The sequence below is a fragment of the Phoca vitulina genome, unplaced genomic scaffold (genome assembly GCF_004348235.1).
Source record: "Phoca vitulina isolate PV1807 unplaced genomic scaffold, GSC_HSeal_1.0 scaffold84, whole genome shotgun sequence".
NCBI classification, from domain to species: Eukaryota; Metazoa; Chordata; class Mammalia; order Carnivora; family Phocidae; genus Phoca; species Phoca vitulina.
Window position 1 is genome coordinate 4,908,253 of NW_022589787.1, and position 20,195 is coordinate 4,928,447.

Here is a 20,195-nt window from a genome sequence, read left to right on the forward strand (position 1 = left end):
CGTATGTGGCATTTAAGAAATAAAACAAATGAGCAAAGGGAAAAGAGAGAGAGAGAGAAACCAAGAAACAGACTCTTAACTATAGAAAACAAACTGATGGTTACCAGAGGGGAGGTGGGTGTGAGAGTAGGTGAAATAGGTGATGGGGATTAATGAGAGCACTTCTGATGAGCACCAGGTGATGTACGGAATTGCTGAATCACTATATTGTACACCTAAAACTAATATAACACTGTATGTTAACTATACTGGAATTAAAATTTTTTTAAAAATCAGAAATGATAGGATATGCTGGTGGAGTGGGTATGAAGTAAGAAACAAAAAAGATAAAGAAGGCCACCAGATTTCTGTGGTAGGCAAATGCTCAGTAGAAATACCTTTTGTTTTTTAATTTCTATCATGAAAGAGTAATAGCTTAAAGTTAAGAAAGCTTTTCTAAAAGCTATAAAAAAAATTTCACATAAAAATGAGCAAGATAAAAGTATCAAGGTCAAATCCAATACAAAGTTGTTCTTAGAAAAGAGAAAATAAAGGGGTGCCTGGGTGGCTCAGTCATTAAGCATCTGCCTTCGGCTCAGGTCATGATCCCAGGGTCCTGGGATCAAGCCCCGCATCGGGCTCCCTGCTCAGTGGGGAGCCTGCTTCTCCCTCTCCCTCTGCCCCTGCTTGTATTCCCTCTCTCGCTGTTTCTCTCTCTAATAAATAAATAAAATCTTAAAAAAAAGAAGAAAAAATAAGAAACAGAATAATATCCCTTCAATAAACACAGACTAGAAAGATATGCCTACAAAAAAGATCAAAACTATAATCTACTACTTCTAAAGAAGTTTTTAAAAATTAACAAAATTATCAAAATATGAAAGAAACAACATAAGTTAGAATTAGGACAACAAAAGTATTAAATAATAAAATTCAGTAAAAAATTACCAAAAAAATTACAAAATTCAGACTAAACTATAAAGAATATAGGAGTAAATGAACATAATAGATGGTGCTTTAAGACAAACAGTAGGAGGAAAGGAAGAAAAAGAAAAAGGTAGAAAGTATTTGAGAGATGAAGTAGTCAGCACTGACTCTAAAAGGTATCCAACACACAACGATGACCACGTACGTGTCCATGAAAGAGAGCTAAAGGATGCAAACAGCACAAACTGTAATACAGAGAAAAGACCTAAAACTACATTTTAAAGAAGCACACCCCTTATTGGTGAATATCACCTAGAGTAACCAACATGAAAACATATTCTAGTAAAATTACTGAAACAAAGCACAGCATATAAGGGGAAAAATAGGTTATCACCATCACACTTTCACAGAGGAAGAATATGTGATCCAAAGATTTACTGCCAAGAAAAGCTAACTTTCAGGTTTGGGCACAAACTGTCATGGATAAGCTGATCCCAGGGCTGCCATCCTCTGAGCCCTGCAGAATAACCGACTAGAGAGTGAGCTTCAGACAACCATAATGAAAAAAGAGACAAAGGACTAGAAGTGAGCATTAAACAGAGTAAAACTAAGACTAAATGAAGACTGGAAGAAGTATGGTATGTAATAGCTATTATGCTTTGGTAGACATAGTATAATCATTTTAATAAAGTTGTGAGAAAGAAGATAGCATAAGCCAAAAAAAAAATTTTTTTAGCTATTTTCAGGAACTATATTCATGTTTGTATTAGAATTGAATCCTGAGTCCACTGCTTATGCAACGTGAGATAAAGCAAATGAATAATTATGAGATATTCTAATTCTGTCATCCCTGTCTAACCAGGATTTTCAGTATAGAAGAAAACAGATGCAACAGAAGAGGTTAAGTAGAAACCTTGCAGTTCTGAATTTGACTCTAATGTATCAGTATGGACTCAAAAGAAAGTCAGTCAGTGGACTGCCCAAACATTCATCCTATCTCTGTCTACTGAAAAGGTCTAGAAACAATGACAGCCCATTAATCTGAAATGCCATCTCCACTAAAAGACACCAAGGAAGATTCCAGGTGGAGAGCAGAAATTACATGACAAGCCTAAAGCATCTTGTCATATCATACTGCATGGAGGTTATCAATAGACCACCAAAGTGATTTCCAGAGACAAACTGAAGAGAATCCAGATATCTAGAGATGATATAATTTGAGCTTCAATAGGATCATAATCACAATTACTAAAGCCCATCATATATGTTTAAATTGATGAGTTCACAATGATATAAAAGAAAAAAAAAACTCTAACTGATCACCTTCAAAGAATGATAGGGAACCCATTCATTCTCTTAAAAATATAAATAGGAGGTGGGGAGAGGCAATATGGCGGAGGAGTAGGAGACCTAAATTTCGTCTGGTCCCAGGAATGAAGCTAGATAGGGATCAAACCATTCTGAACACCTACGAACTCAATAGGAGATCGAAGAAAAGAATAGCAGCCAACTCTCTGAACAGAAAAGCGACCACTTTCTGGAAGGAAGGACGTGTGGAGAAGTGAATCCGAGGCGATATTTGGGAAGATAGATGGTGGGGGAGGGGGCCTCTGTCAGCCACTACCGGCAAGTGATAGAGCAGCGGAGCACAATATTGGAACTTTTAGAAGTCGGCTCTGCTGAGGGACGTCACTCTGGAGGCAAAGTGGTGGGGAGGGGTGTGGAACCCTCGCTGGGACAGTGTGGACTCAGGACACTCAGGGTCACAGAAAGACCAGGGCTGCCTGAGTGCGGGAGAGCTTCCAGGTATCAGAGCGGGGAAGCCGGCTGCAGAGACAGAGCCGAGGTGCGGGCTCTCAGCTTGGGGTTGCCATAAACCGTAATCCGCGGCACAGTCGGGCCACTGCTTCTCCAGCAGGGACCCAACAAGCGGCAGATCCAGGGAGAGTCCCCTCCTCCCCCGGGAGGAGCGACGCGGGAGCACACCGCAGGGATCTGCTGGGTTTGGAGACTCCACACGGGGTCAGGTGCCAGAGACAGAAATGCTCCGTCATAGGCCGGGTGAGCATAGAGTGTGACCGGAGACCGGGGAGACGGGAGTGACTGACTGCTTTTCTCTGGGGGCTCACTGAGGAGTGGGGCCCCGGGTTCTCAGCTCCACCGAAGCGGAGATCGGAGGCCGCCATTTTCACTCTCATCCTTAAAAGCTGTATGGAAAGCTTGCAGGGAACAAAAGCTCCCGAGAGCAAACCCGAGCAGATTACTTAGCCCGGACCTGACAAGGGCAGGGCAATTCCGCCTCTGGCAAAGACATTTGGGAACCACAGCAACAGGCCCCTCCCCCAGGAGATCAGCAAGAACAGCTAGCCAAGACCAAGTTTACCGATCAATGAGAACAGCAGAACTCCAGCGCTAGGGGAATACTGCACATAGAATTCATGGATTTTTTACCATGATTCTTTAGTCTTTCAACATTAATTGTTTTTTTAACTTTCTTTTTTTTTTGAATTTTTCTTTTTCCCTTTTTCAACCAACATCTTATCAATTCCTTTTTTAAAACATCTTTTTTATGTTTCATTTTTAGAGTCATATTCTACCCCTTCATAGTAGTTAACCTTATTTTTGGTATATGTATATAAGTTGTTCTCTCCTGAAAATTCTGGGATACAGCTTCTTCTAACAGACCAAAATATACCATAAATCTAGTCTATGGCTTTGTTCTAATCTCCGGTCTGATCACATTCTCTCCCTTTTTTTTTTTCTTAAATCCTCTTCTTTCTTTTCTCAACCAACTTCTTATCTTATCAATTCCTTTTATAATTTCCATCTTTACAGTGATATTCCATCCCTTCATCGTATTAACCCTTATTTTTATACATATATAAGTTTTTCTTTCTTTAAAATTTTGGGAGGCACTCTTCCTTCTAACAGACCAAAATACGCCCAAAATCTAGTGTGTGGCACTGATCTATTCACAAGCCTGATCATATTTGATCATACTCTGTTTTTCTTTTATGCTGTTGTTCTTTCCTTGTTTTTACCTCTTTTTCTTTTTTTCTTTCTCTTTTCTTTCTCTCCCTTTCTTTTACCCTGGTTTCAGGTCTCTTCTGATTTGTTTAGTGTATATTTTCTGGGGACGTTGTTACCCTATTAGCATTTTGTTCTCTCATTAATCTATTCTCCTCTGGACAAAATGACAAGATGGAAAAAATCACCTCAAAAAAAAAACAAGAGGCAGTACCGACTGCCAGGGACCTACTCAATACGGATATTAGTACGATGTTGGAGCTAGAGTTAAGAATGATGATTTTAAAGATACTAGCTGGGCTTGAAAAAAGCATGGAAGACATTAAAGAAACGCTTTCTGGAGAAATAAAAGAACTAAAATCTAACCCAGTCGAAATCAAAAAGGCTATTAATGAGGTGCAATAAAAAATGGAGGCTCTAACTGCTAGGATAAATGAGGAGGAAGAGAGAATCAGTGATATAGAAGACCAAATGATGGAAAATAAAGAAGCTGAGAAAAAGAGAGGTAAACAACTACTGGATCACAAGGGCAGAATTCAAGAGATAAGTGATACCATAAGACGAAACAATATCAGAATAATTGGGATCCCAGAAGAAGAGGAAAGAGAGAGAGGGGCAGAAGGTATATTGGAGCAAATTATAGCAAAGAACTTCCCTAATCTGGGGAAGGAAACAGGCATCAAAATCCAGGAAGCACAGAGAACCCCTCTCAAAATCAATAAAAATAGGTCAACACCCCAACATCTAATAGTAAAACTTACGAGTTTCAGAGACAAAGAAAAAATCCTGAAAGCAGCTCGGGACAAGAGATATGTAAGCTACAATGGTAGAAACATTAGATTGGCAACAGACCTATCCACAGACACCTGGCAGGCCAGAAAGGACTGGCAGGATATATTCAGAGCACTAAATGAGAAAAATATGCAGCCAAGAATACTATATCCAGCTAGGCTGTCACTGAAAATACAAGGAGAGATAAAAAGCTTCCAGGACAAACAAAAACTAAAGGAATCTGCAAACACAAAACCAGCCCTACAAGAAATCTTGAAAGGGGTCCTCTAAGCAAAGAGAGAGCCAAAAAGCAACATAGACCAGAAAGGAACACAGACAATATACAGTAACAGTCACCTTACAGGCAATACAATGGCACTAAATTCCTATCTTTCAATAGTTACCCTGAATGTAAATGGGCTAAATGCCCCAATGAAAACACACAGGCTATCAGATTGGATAAAAAAACAAGACCCATCAATATGCTGTCTGCAAGAGACTCATTTTGGACCCAAAGACACCCCCAGATTGAAAGTGAGGGGGTGGAAAACCATTTACCATGCTAATGGACATCAAAAGAAAGCTGGGGTGGCAATCCTTATATCAGACAAATTAGATTTTAAACCAAAGACTATAATAAGAGATGAGGAAGGACACTATATCCTACTTAAAGGGTCTATCCAACAAGAAGATCTAACAATTGTAAATATCTATGTCCCTAACATGGGAGCAGCCACTTATATAAGGCAATTAATAACAAAAGCAAAGAAACACATCGACAACAATACAATAATAGTGGGGGACTTTATCACCCCCCTCACTGAAATGGACAGATCATCTAAGCAAAAGATCAACAAGGAAATAAAGACTTTAAATGACACACTGGACCAAATGGACTTCACAGATATATTCAGAACATTCCATCCCAAAGCAACAGAATACACATTCTTCTCTAGTGCCCATGGAACATTCTCCAGAATTGATCACATCCTAGGTCAGAAATCAGGTCTCAACTGGTACCAAAAGATTGGGATCATTCCCTGCATATTTTCAGACCACAATGCTTTGAAACTAGAACTCAATCATAAGATGGAAAACGGAAAGAACTCAAATACATGGAGGCTAAAGAGCATCCTACTGAAGAATGAAGGGGTCAACCAGGAAACTAAAGAAGAACTTAAAAAATTCATGGAAACCAATGAAAATGAAAACACAACTATTCAAAATCTTTGGGATGCAGCAAAGGCAGTCCTAAAAGGAGAGTATATAGCAATTCAAGCCGTCTTCAAGAAACAGGAAAGGTCTCAAATACACAACCTAACCCTACACCTAAAGGAGCTGGAGAAAGAACAGCAAATAAAGTCTAAACCCAGCAGGAGAAGACAAATAATAAAGATCACTGAACTAAAAACCAAAAGAACAGTAGAACAGATCAACGAAACTAGGAGCTGGTTCTTTGAAAGAATTAACAAGATTGATAAACCCCTGGCCAGACTTATCAAAAAGAAAAGAGAAATGACCCAAATAAATAAAATCATGAATGAAAGAGGAGAGATCACAACCAACATCAAAGAAATACAATTATAAGAACATATTATGAGCAACTCTATGCCATCAAATTAGATAATCTGGAAGAAATGGATGCATTCCTAGAGATGTATCAAGTACCAAAACTGAACCAGGAAGAAATAGAAAACCAGAACAGACCTATAACCACTAAGGAAATTGAAGCAGTCATCAAAAATCTCCCAACAAACAAAAGCCCAGGGCCAGATGGCTTCCCGGGAGAATTCTCCCAAACATTTCAAGAAGAATTAATACCTATTCTTCTGAAACTGTTCCAAAAAATAGAAATGGAAGGAGAACTTCCAAACTCGTTTTATGAGGCCACCATTACCTTGATCCCAAAACCAGACAAAGACCCCGTTAAAAAGGAGAATTACAGACCAATATCCTTGATGAACATGGATGCAAAAATTCTCGCCAAAATACTAGCCAACAGGATCCAACAGTACATTAACAGAATAATTCACGACCAAGTGGGATTTATCCCTGGGCTGCAAGGTTGGTTCAGCATGCGCAAATCAATCAGTGTGATACAATACGTTAATAAAAGGAAGAAGAACCATATGATCCTCTCAGTAGATGCAAAAAAAGCATTTGACAAAGTACAGCATCCTTTCTTGATGAAAACTCTTCAGAGTATAGGGATAGAGGGTACATACCTCGTATCATAAAAGCCATCTATGGAAAACCCACAGCGAGTATCATTCTCAATGGGGAAAACCTGAGAGCTTTCCCCCTAAGGTCAGGAATGCGGCAGGGATGTCCATTATCACCACTGCTATTCAACATAGTATTAGAAGTCCTAGCCACAGCAATCAGACAACAAAAAGAAATCAAAGGCATCCAAATCAGCAAAGAAGAAGTCAAACTCTCACTGTTTGCAGATGATATGATACTTTATGTGGAAAACCCAGAAGACTCCACCCCAAAACTGCTAGAACTCATACAGGAATTCAGTCAAGTGGCAGGATATAAAATCAATGCACAGAAAACAGTGGCATTCCTATACACCAACAGACAGAAGACAGAAGAAAGAGAAATTAAGGAGTCAATCCCATTTACCATCGCACCCTAAGCCGTAAGATACCTAGGAATAAATCTAACCAAAGAGGCAAAGGATCTGTACTCAGAAAACTATAAAATACTCATGAAAGAAATTGAGGAAGACAAAGAAATGGAAAAACGTTCCATGCTCATGGATTGGAAGAACAAATATTGTGAAGATGTCAATGCTACCTACAGCAATCTACACATTTAATGCAGTCCCCATCAAAATACCATCAACTTTTTTCAAAGAAATGGAACAAATAATCCTAAAATTTGTATGGAACCAGAAAAGACCCCGAACAGCCAGAGGACTGTTGAAAAAGAAAAGCAAAGCTGGCGGCATCACAATTCCAGACTTCAAGCTCTATTACAAAGCTGTCATCATCAAGGCAGTATGGTACTGGCACAAAAACAGACACATAGATCAATGAAACAGAATAGAGAGCCCAGAAATGGACCCTCAACTCTATGGTCAACTAATCTTTGACAAAGCAGGAAAGAATGTCCAATGGAAAAAAGACAGTCTCTTCAACAAATGGTGTTGGGAAAATTGGACAGCCACATGCAGAAGAATGAAACTGGACCATTTCCTTACACCACACACAAAAATAGACTCAAAATGGTGGAAAGACCTAAATGTGAGACAGGAATCCATCAAAATCCTAAAGGAGAACAAAGGCAGCAACCTCTTCGACCTCAGATGCAGGAATTTCTTCCTAGAAACATCGCCAAAGGCAAGGGAAGCAGGGTCAAAAATGAACTATTGGGACTTCATCAACAAAACCAAAAGACAACCGACAGAATGGGAGAAGATATTTGCAAATGACATATCAAGATAAAGGGCTAGGATCCAAAATCTATAAAGAACTTCTTAAACTCAACACCCAAAGAACAAATGATCCAAACAAGAAATGGGCAGAAGACATGAACAGACATTTTTCCAAAGAAGACATCCAAATGGCCAACAGACACATGAAAACGACTCAACATCGCTCGGCATTAGAGAAATCCAAATCAAAACCTTATATTGAGATACCACCTCACACCAGTCAGAATGGCTAAAATTAACAAGTCAGGAAACGACAGATGTTGGCGGGGATGCGGAGAAAGGGGAACCCTCCTACACTGTTGGGGGGAATGCAAGCTGGTGCAGCCACTCTGGAAAACAGTATGGAGGTTCCTCAAAAAGTTGAAAATAGAGCTACCATACGACCCATACGACTGGGTATTTACCCCAAAGATACAAATGTAGGGATCCGAAGGGGTACGTGTACCCCAATGTTTATAGCAGCAATGTCCACAATAGCCAAACTGTGGAAAGAGCCTAGATTTCCATCGACAGATGAATGGATAAAGAAGAAGTGGTATATATATACAATGGAATATTATGCAGCCATGAAAAGGAATGAAATCTTGCCTTTTGCAACGATGTGGATGGAATTGGAGGGTATTATGCTGAGCGAAATAAGTCAATCAGAGAAAGGCATGTATCATATGATCTCACTGATATGAGGAATTCTTAATCTCAGGAAACAAACTGAGGGTTGTTGGAGTGGTGGGGGGTGGCAGGGATGGGGTGGCTGGGTGATAGACATTGGGGAGCGTATGTGCTATGGTGAGCGCTGTGAATTGTGTAACACTGTTGAATCACAGACCTGTACCTCTGAAACAAATAATACATTATATGTTTAAAAAAAAAAAAAAAAGCATAAAGGGAAGAATGAACGGGGGGAAATCGGATGGGAAGACGAACCATGAGAGACTATGGACTCTGAGAAACAAACTGAGGGTTCTTGAGGGGCGGGGGGTGGGGGGATGGGTTAGCCTGGTGAGGGTTATTAAAGAAGGCACGTACTGCATGGAGTACTGGGTTCTATACGCAAACAATGAATCATGGAACACTACGTCAAGAACTTATGATGTTATGTATGTTGATTAACATAACACAATAAAAAAAAAAAATATATATATATATATATATAAATAGGAGAAAGAAAAAAACACTCAAGCTTTTAATCCCTTGCTTATGCAAACAGCACCCCTGGGTAACCAATTAAAGGATGAGGGAAAATATCTCTTTATAAAGTATTCCAGCTAATAAGAAAGAAATGAGACAATTAGAATAGCATCATTTTGCAACCCCAGTGGATTAATGGCCTCAGGCTCTGAGCATTGGTAGCTGCTAACATCACATAAGGAAAGACAAGCAGGCACCAGGTACTTTCAGATGCTAGGACACAACCACCAATGGTCTTGCCAAAGGGGCTGAACTACTTGGAACCCTGAATCAAGGCAAATTTGCAGAAAGACAAGGTTGAAGACTAGGCTGAAGTACAGCAGGGGTATGCAAATCCAAGTTGCAGGGAAGCCCAAAGGTTCAAAGGCCCAGGTTCCTCAGTAGGTACATTGTTGAAACAAATGGAAAAAGAAAATAAAGGAAGAAACTCAAGTTACAATAAGAAACTAAAAGATAAAAACTATTAATTAAAAAGAGACTTAAGAAGTGGAAGCACACTTGGGTAATAAAAACTGTCCAGAAATACAAGAACCCTTATCTCCAAATGAGGACAGCAATCAGTTTAGTGGGGACACACGAAGGGCTTCTAGAAACTGGCACAGGACCTCTTCTAGGTCTGAGTTTTGGTGACTAAGGCATCCACCTAACGATCATTAAGCTAAACATTCACTTTGTGTGGTTTTCTGTATCATATTTTGAAAAAAAAAAAAGGTTTTTATTAGAAAAGTGGGAGAAATAATTCTAAAGCAATTCTGTAGCTTCTTTTCTATAAAATGGTGATGGTTACTTCTACTGATGCAATTACAGAAACGAAGCCATTCTATGGGCAGAGATTCCCCCCACCTCCTCCCCCTGGGCCAGCACTGAATACCTGGTATCTTGACTGTGCCACTGGAGGAAGTGTCGTCCGTGTAGGGATGGCTACTCTCTACCACCACCGGCTGAGAGGACAAGCGGCCGCTCTGCGAGTCCGTGGCTACGTCCTCCAGTTCGGTGACACAGAGCTCCAGCAACATATCTGCCACCTGGTGGAGGAAGCAGGGGCACAGATCAAGTCTTCAAGATACTACCCTGCCAGCCCTGCTCCAGGTCTTTCCGCAGGGACAGGGTGGCAGAGCGGAGCACTTGGGAATTTGAGAAATCTAGTTTAAAGAGCTCACAGAGGTGCCTATATATGTATGTATGAAGCTGGGAGGTGCCTGACATATATAAGACACTCAATACATCCCAAATGATGAAACTGTGATCACAACAGTTTCTTTTTACATCAAGACAAGATTACTTCCTAGGTAGGAAAAATCTTCCTCAGGAACAAAATATCAAGGGAAGGAGCAGAAAGGTGATAAAAATGACCAAAATCCAAGAAGACACCAGGGATCAAGCAGGAGTGAGCAGGAATAAAGAAGAATGATCAAGCCATCCAGGCCAAACAGCAGCAGAGTATCTGCAATGAGAGGCTATAAACACAAACATAAGTGGGAATTTCTCTTGACCCAGGACATTAAGAGGCAGCCCCCAGACCATATTCCTTCAACAATCCATAATGTCATTATTTCATTTTAAAATTTTAGTGATTCACACCACTGAAGTGGTCAACTCTGGTGATTATAAACTTCTTGCCTTCTATTTTTAGAAACAAATAAGAAAGGGCGCCTGGGTGGCTCAGTCGGTTAAGCATCTGCCTTCAGCTCAGGTCATGATCTCAGAGTCCTGGGATCAAGCCACGCTTCAGGCTCCCTGCTTGTGCTCTCTCTCGCTCTCTCTTGCCATCTCTCTCTCTCAAAGAAATAAATAAAATCTTTTAAAAAAAATATGTTATTATAGCAATAATGACCTGTAAATTTTCTACATTCAGAAAAAAAAACTATTCTCTATTCCATACTTTTCAGGAATGATTTTTTTCTCTATTTTTCCTCATATTTAGATAACAAACCGATTAACTTAGTAAACAGTTTTTTACTAATGACAAACTACTATCACTGCCATCTAGGTATTAGAACTATAAGTATTAGAACTATAAATTCACACATCTCTCTTTCAAGAGTTCCAGATAGTAGGTCAGGGTAGGACAAAGGACTAGCATCTTGCCACTGGTCAGGACAGTTTGAAGACAATCCTATCTCTGCTTCTGCATCTCCTTGAACCTGCTGTGGGTTTGTGTCACTGAGACACAGATGTTGGTGTCATCAAACACCTACTGCACAGCCCACCAGGGGTCTTCTGGGCTGCACAATCTTCCTCTGAAAAACCCATCATTCCCTCAGGAGGGTCCAATAAGCTTCTCAGGACACGATGACATAAGGGTCATAGATGTGGCTCTGCCCTCAGGGCAGCCAGGGTCCAATACCATTTCTCCCACCCACCAGCAACCTGAGTGTCCATGAGCCAGAAACAACCCCTCAGAGCCTCAGTTTCCTTATCTGTAAACAGAGAATACCAACACCTACCCTCGTACCAAGAGCGCACCAGAACTGGACCCGGCAGGGCTATGTGCAACAAATGCTGGGCATTATTACTTTAAATCCATGTCCTCGTTCATATCCTTTCCTCTCACAAATGCAATAAACTTATAAAAAAAAAAATTAAGCTTTTGCTTGTGGCAATTCATCTTGATTCAATCTCTCAGAATTATGCCAAGTAACTTGCCTCAAAAAACTAGAAAGTAGGAAACCTACTTTCTGTTCTTCCTGAATACAATTAAGAAATAACAAGGCCCCAAACCATTTACTATCTACCAAACCATTTACTATGCTTTCAAGACCACTCAACCATACCTAGTACCTTCTCGTTTGGGTGGTAGTGATATGGGGCCCAGAGAAACACAGATTACATATCTGTACAGAGCACATGGCATCAGACTTCCTGATGTGGCCAGCTGGAAAAAAAGGCAGAGCAAGGCCACTGATAAATAAGAGTCTTTAAGGAAGCCAAAAAACTTTAGGACTCATCAATCCAATTTCTAAGATATACTGATACACAATGCTGGCTTTATATCCTAAACTAGCCACATGTGGCTATGCAAATTTAAAATAATTAAAGTTAAATAAAATGAAAACTTCAGTTCCTCAGGTGCACTAGTCATTTTTGAAGTGGTCAACAGCTACACATGACTAGAGGCTATCACACTGAATGGCTTCAGCTACAGAACACTGCCACCATAGCAAAAAATCCTATTGGATCCAGTGTGACCAAATATTAAAACCTATTTAAAGCCATAATAGTTAAAACACTGTAGTATGAGACCATAAAGAGTTAGGTTAATGGAACAAGAGTCCATAAATAGACCCAAATATATACAGGAATTTAAAATATGATTAAAATAGTTTCTAAATCATTGAGAAAAGGATAGATTATTCAATAAACGGTGTTGGGCAACATGCTTGCCATCTAGGAAAAAATAAAGTTGGATCCCTACCTTATCCCTTACATTAAGATAAATCCCAGATGGGGCGCCTGGATGGCTCAGTCGGCTAAGTTTCCGACTCTTGGCTTCGGCTCAGGTCATGATCTCATGGGTTGTGAGATGGAGCCTCATGTTGTGCTTAGTGAGGAGTCTGCTTGAAGACTCTCTCCCTCTGGCCCTCTCCCCCACTCGCTCACACTCTCCCTTTCTCTCTCTCCAAAGAAATAAATAAATCTTAAAAAAAAAAAAAAAAAAAAGATAAATCCCAGATGGCTAAAAGATGTAAATATAATAACTGAAATCATAAAAATAATTAGAAGAAACTTGAGAAAATTTCTTCAAATATGACTGTCATGTAGTAAGCATTTTTTTAGCATAATACAAAATCCAGAAGCCATCAATGAAAAAAACTGGTAGATCTGCCTTCATAAAAATTAGAAATTTCTAAATGGCAAAAAGTACCAAAATGATGTCAAAAGGCACACTGAGAGGACAACTGCAGCACATATGACAGAGAAAGGACTTACTTACAAAGAGTCCTTCTAAACTGCTATCTACTAGAATAAAATCAAGCACAAGATAAGGTGTGATGTCAACAGTAGCATATTCCCTGGAGGGGAGGCCCACAGCACCCACTGTGTGGCTCACCTGTGGGTAGGCGGTACCCATGCCAGAGAGCACAGCTGAAAGCACGTCCCTGCCCTTGTCCCCTGCCCGGCTACACACGGACAGCTTGAGCAAGTCCACCATGACTCGGGTGTCATCCGCAACCAGCAGACTGGTGAATTCATCCAAGGACTGAGGTTCTGGGCCTGATGCTTTATTTTGGCTTTCAACATCCTAAAAAGTCCAACAATTAAAATGAGGAATGATACATTAAGAAATAGTCACCAGTTTACCTTATAAACTCAAAGGATACGCAACTACTACTGATGAATAAGGGGCTTTAGAAGGTCTTTAACACCATGAAATGCCAGATTAAGAAACGACAGACCCATAAAATTTCCATCACCATGTACACTATGCTTTCAAGACCAATTAACCATTTTTATTTATGAATCAAACCAAAACTGAAATGATAAGAATTTAGGGGTATAATAATCTGGATAATGCCTATGTCTCATAAATAAACTGGTAGGAAAGCAATGCCTCTTCTACCTAAAAGCAAAAATTTTGCATAATTCAGGATAATTTCTGCATTAAATCCTCACCCTAGGAGATCGCCAAGTATTAGAAGTTGAGTCTAGACACCTTATTTATAAATAGTAATTTTTTTATTACCAAAGACGGTTATGAGTAATTTCTATAGAACATATTTTTGTCAGCAGTAATAGCATAATAAACCAAGAGTTCCAAGTATAATTGAAAATAATGCATATTAAATAGATGATGGGGACTAAGGAGTGTACTTGTTATGATAAGCACCAGGTGTTGTATGGAAGTGCTAAATCACTATATTGTACACCTGAAACTAATATTACACTGTATGTTAACTGGAATTTAAATAAAAACTTAAAAAAAAAAAAGAATGCATATTTGTCCCCAAGGGGAATATGCTGGCAAGGGAGAGAGTGTTAGAAGGGTACAATGGTCTGGCATATGGAGCACCTAAGTAGGCTGGGGAGGGTGTCCACATGTGGGGGTGGCCAGTGTGACAGAGCCATGCAAAGTAGAAGGTGTCCCTGCTTTGGCTGGCAGCATGGGAGGTGAGGGGGAGGTCACAAATCAAGCAGGTAAAAGGTCATCCCTGCAAAAGTTAGACTGGTTTTGAGCATCAGAAGCTGTGCAGAGAAAGGAGGGTACCCATGTGGGAAAGGAGTGGCAACCAGATGGGAGGCTGGGTACCTAAGGGGAACTAAATAAACTGTCAATAACAAGGGTCAGGTTTCTCACTTTCAGAGAAGAGTTATAAATACAGAGGGGGAGAAAAGAAGAATGAATCCTGTGCAATTAGAATTGATTGTATTGTTGTGAACCAGTGGTTTTCAAAATATGCACATTTATAATGAAATAAATACAAGTGTACTTCTCTATTGTGTGTATATATACACATACACATTTATTCCCTAGTTCTGTCCGCTAAGAATGTTTGGGAACAGCAACATCCCAATAGCAATGAGCACTTGAAGATCTTGCCTTCTAAATACGATTCTCCACTAAAAAGAACCAAGACCTCCTAGAGAAACATCTGATTTCTAGGCTGGAGGATAAAATATTTTGTTGAGCTTAGCTAGAACTGTGTGTTGTGTCAGAAAGCAAGGAAACACTCAAAGAATGATGAGAACATGTTAAAGGGACAGATAAAATTCTATAAAATATTTAAAGAATTAACACTAATCCTTCAAACTCTTCTAAAAAAAACAGATGAAGGAACACTGCCCATTTTATTCTATGAGGACAGTATTACTCTGATAACCAAACCAGGCAAAGACATCACAAGAAAACTACAGATCAGTATCCCTTATGAACACTGGTATAAAAACCCTCAACAAAACAACAAATCAACCCAGCAACGTATAAAAGGATTATACACTCCAAACACAGAAAGGGACAGAGCAAGCATAAATTCTGTGGTGTTGGACTGAAACTGAAAATAGTGGTTTGAACTATTCATGGTTTTTATTATAAAGATAAGATGCTGAAGAAGAAAAAAATACACATATGTGTGCATGGTTGCTGAGAAGGTGTAAACCAAGGACATCTGGGAGCAATTAACTTACCAAGTTTCCAGATCTTGTTTCTAAATTCTATGATCCACTAAAAGGAACCAGGACTCCTTGGAGAAATGGATGATTCCAGAGCAGGGACAAGATAAGTGAAAGATAAGTCTGGAACACGTTGTTGTGCCAAAAAGTAAAGAAGTGCTCAAAGAATTATGGGGACATGTCAGAAGGACAAATGAACCAGCCAAAAAGGGATTCCAGTGCCCATGTCTGGGACATTTTAGGTGCCAAATGCTAACAGTAATAGATGTCATTATTTGAGTAAAGTAGGATCCCATGAATCTATACCAACATAGACGGATAGATGAAGATGAGAAGGGAAAGTTCTCACAGAAGAACAGCAACAATTATATTCAAAAAGGAATGATGAAATTTGAAAAATCACCATGTGACAACTACCACAGTAATAATGAATTCAGCTAGAATCATCAATAGATAGTAAAAACTGCTGGGTAAAAATATGAGGAGGAACAAGGTTCTTACAGGTATTTACAGTCTCGAAGTATCTCCCCATGAATACTTACTATCTCACTTTTATTAACTTCTGGTGGAGAAACCTGACAGATACTCTTAACCAAGCAATAAGAATTAATATCACCAGTAATGCAGCAAATCAACAATGCAAATACCCCAATGGGATGCACTGAAAAGAACTCCACATCCTTCCTGTGGTATCCATCAAAAGGAATAATTAAAGAATGTTCCATATTAAATACTAAAGAGACAACACACAACCCTGAGTTGGGTTCTAGACCTATAAAGGATGCTATTAGGACAACGAGCAAAATCTGATTAGATCTGTGGATTAGAAAGTAATCCTGGATCACTGTTAATGCCCTGACACACTGAAGCCCTGAGGATGAATGGGGATTGTGCCCTGCAGCTCCCCACCAATGGTTCAGAAAGGCTAACAACTGGAGAACCTAGGTGAATAGTATATGAAAGTACAATGTGCTATATTTCTATGTACTACTTCTCCAACTTTTGTATGCATTTAAGATTATTTCAAAATAAAATGTTAAAGAAGAAAGCTCCTTGACCTCTTTGGTTTTTGTCATAGTTTCTGCAATGATGCTGGCAGCTCCTGGGTCATCCGTCACTGGGATAAATGGTCGAGAAGAAGCTGAGGAAGCAGATGGGGTCACTGCAGAGGGGGTCACAGCATCGTCAGAAGAGATCATCTAGTTTAAAAGTATACAGGAAGAGGAAAAACTCAGCAATGTGGCACACTTCCCACACAACTCCAAAAAGCCTTATCTCAAACCCCTTAGGCCATCTGGAATGTCCCAGACTTTATAGAGGTTAACAAGGTGCTTACACTACCAGCTCCAGTGGGGTACAGGGCAACCCTGCAAATCACACACATTCATATTCCCATGAAAACCTATTAATATTCACAAAGGATCACATGAAGAAGATTAAAATGAGTTCACATCTCTTCAAGTTGGGTTTTTCCCCAAAATAAGTTACAAAAACTCTTGGCTTTCAGAGCTTTAATGTTTCAGAATTGCAGATAAAGGACAGTGGACTTGCATTTCACAACTTTTTAAAAGAATAAATCTATTTCTATTTAAGCACTCAAAAGATCCTTTTTAAATTGAATATTTTTAATTCAAGCCAAAAATCAAAGCAGTAGGAACAAAAGCAGTCTGAATTAAGTGAAAGAAGGCCCTATACTTTCCTAAACACAAAGTAGCTACTTTTTCCTTTTTGATCTAATGTTGCTTTATTGCCGTACTATTTATTTTTACCTCTCCTCTCTTTTCTTGCCATGGATTTGGACTCAGTCTGTCTTCAATATCAACAGCTAGCACACATTCTTCTCCATTCACAGGACTGGCCAGAGCAGACACATCGGAAGGAGGTGCCGAGGAGGAGAATGAAGGACACTCCACCGGGGCAATCATGCCAGCTGGCATGAGCGCCCCAACCACCGCATCTCTGTCAGGAGAGAAAGCCAGGCCTGTGGTGAAATGCCCTTCACCATCGCAGGACACAAGAGTCAGGAGGAGGGACAAACACTTACTGAATGACTCCCTCATTTTTATAGGATACACATAAAGCAGTTCTGGGAAAATACTGAACTAATATTCCTCAGCTAAAAGCTACAATGTGTACTTATGATCTTATGACCTCAGTGATGACAGGTGAAAAAATACCAAATATAAGAATCAGACCAGAATAAACCCCCAGACTCCCCTGAAGAATCTTCTAGGATCGTTGTTAGAGCCTGAGGATAATTTTTTGTTTACTGAAAGCTGTGGACCAAGGGTGCCTCACACAAGGCAGCAAAGACTAAATGTCCTCTCAGTGACAGAGTTGGCCTTTGGTATGAAACTAATGTTCCTGTGTAATTTTCGTCAGGTCCATAACCATGATAGATGGGCAACTAACTCAGACTGACAAAAGAGCAGCAAAATGTTGGAAAAGATAGCGTTATCAAAACTCTGTTTATCAGGCACCTGGGTGGCTCAGATGGTTAAGCGTCTGCCTTAGGCTCAGGTCGTGATCCCAGGGTCCTGGGATCAAGTCCTGCATCGGGCTCCCTGCTCCTTGGGAACCTGCTTCTCCCTCTGCCTCTCTCTCTCTCTCTATCTCTCTGTCTCTGTCTCTCATGAATAAATAAATAAAATCTTTAAAAAAAAAACAAACAAAACTCTGTTTATCAAGTGTTTGAGTGAAGGAGATGACAAGTAGTCTTAAACATCACTGTATATTTGTATCAGTTAATTCTTCATCTCATTCCTCAAATAGTAATGCTTAGAGCTTACTGGCCATAAAAAAAAATTTTTAATTTGGATTTCTTTTTTGAGAGAGAGAGAGAAAGAGAGAGAGCAGGGGTGGAGGAGGGGTAGTGGGAGAGGGAGAGAGAATCTTAAGCAAGCTCCATGCCCAGCACGGAGCCCGATGCAGAGCTCAATCTCATGACCCTGAGATTATGACCTGAGCCTAAATCAAGAGTCGGACACCTAATCTACTGAGCCACCCAGGCACCCCAATTTGGACTTTTGATTCTTATTTCAACCCCCATTAAAAAAAGCACAGGGGCACCTGGGTGGCTTAGTCGGTTAAGTATCTGACTCTTGATTTCGGCTCAGGCCGTGATCTCAGGGTCATGAGATCAAGCCCCGTGTTCTCAGGCTCCATGATCAGCAGGGAGTCTGCTGGAGATTCTCTCTCTCTTCCCCTCCCTCTGGCCCTCTCCCGCCTCGTGTGCACACGTACTCTCTCGCTCTCTAAAATAAATAGATCTTTAAAAAAAAAAATCACCATTCACTATCTAAGGGTATATGACCTAAAACTCACAGTATTTAAAGACAATAACACAACATTCTCGAGACATTTGATTAACCAAAAATACAAAACCCAAAATTTAAATACCTGCAGGATTTCAAAAGCTAGCCAACAAGCCTACCTGGCATACATGATTTGCAGTGCTGTAAGTATATGAGATAAGGCCTGCTGTTTGGCCAGATTTCCATCCAATGACAGGAGAATCTTGGCAAGAGAAGGGCGATTTGGCTTAGAATTATTTGCACCACTGATTTTATTGCTGGCAGCAGAAGAATCAGCATCTGAAGGCACACCTGAAAAAGGAAAATAAAATTTAGGATCAATTTTAAAGATCAGAGTTTGCTCTATTCCTATTTGACCTCTTCAGTTTATTTCTAAAACACACTGCAATCTGCATTTTACGATTTCACAGATTAAGTATTAGGTTAATGGTCTTCCAGAGTAAAAACAAAAACAACAATAAGCAACCTATTTATTTATACTTCTATGAAGAAGTTATTTTCATCAAAGCTTTGCTGTTTGACTACAAAAAAAAAAAAAAGTTATGAAAATATGGTAACTACCTGTATTTACTTACCATTGAAATGCAAGAAAAAAATAATACAAAACAATGGAGACAAGACAAAACAATGGTTCACCAATACACAGTCTTACTGGACACATGACCCAGCTCATCACTGCCCTAAGAGTTCGAAGGCTTCAGCCAAGGGAAGTGGTCTACATGAGTAAAGGAGGCACAGCTCTGGGGCAGGAGGGAGGTCAATGTGGTCAGAGTTCACAAAACAGAAGCGGAGAAGAGACAGTTGCCCAGGTAAGTGCCAGGGCATTGTGCAAGTACCCTCACTCACCCCAGTTGACGATGCAGCAAAAGGTGATGGGTGCCTACATGAGAAGGAACTTCCCAAAGCCAAAGAAAGAACTACATGAAAGTACTACAAGCCCAGCACATATGCTGGAAGAATGCAGAGGAACCAGCATATCACTTGCTCCCATCAGCCAGACATGAAGACCTCATTATTCACTGGGCGCTAAGTACTCAGGAGAGTCTTGTCTGAGTGGTGGGGAGTAATTAGCCCCAGACTAACATCAGGTCTGAAGCCACTAAACAAATCCAAAACCAAGACCCAAAAGGAACAAAACGTTTCAGAGTAACTTAACTGTATCTAAGCTAAAGAAGATTTACAGACATACAAAAATCTCCAGCAGGGGCACCTGGGTGGCTCAGTCATTAAGCGTCTGCCTTCGGCTCAGGTCATGATCCCAGGGTCCTGGGATTAAGCCCCGCATCGGGCTCCCTGCTCGGCGGGAAGCCTGCTTCTCTCCCTCCACTCCCCCTGCTTGTGTTCCCTCTCTCACTGTGTCTCTCTCTGTCAAATAAATAAAATCTTTAAAAAAAAAAAATCTCCAGCAGGCTATTTTATAAAAATTGACAAGCTGATTC

General features: G+C 40.1%; 1 protein-coding gene across 5 annotated transcripts in view; it reads right to left on the reverse strand.

Moving 5' to 3' along the window:
* LOC116626202 (E3 ubiquitin-protein ligase HERC2) overlaps window positions 1–20,195 on the reverse strand; it is a 219,770-nt gene that overhangs the window by 25,361 nt on the left and 174,214 nt on the right. For all 5 annotated transcript variants that reach the window (XM_032395408.1, XM_032395407.1, XM_032395406.1 and 2 more), the window contains 5 exons: window positions 18,876–19,047; window positions 17,212–17,401; window positions 16,501–16,641; window positions 13,386–13,577; window positions 10,206–10,359 (listed from right to left, as the gene is read on the reverse strand). In XM_032395408.1, the coding sequence (XP_032251299.1) occupies window positions 10,206–10,359; window positions 13,386–13,577; window positions 16,501–16,641; window positions 17,212–17,401; window positions 18,876–19,047 (849 nt within the window). The remainder of the gene's footprint in view (window positions 1–10,205; window positions 10,360–13,385; window positions 13,578–16,500; window positions 16,642–17,211; window positions 17,402–18,875; window positions 19,048–20,195) is intronic.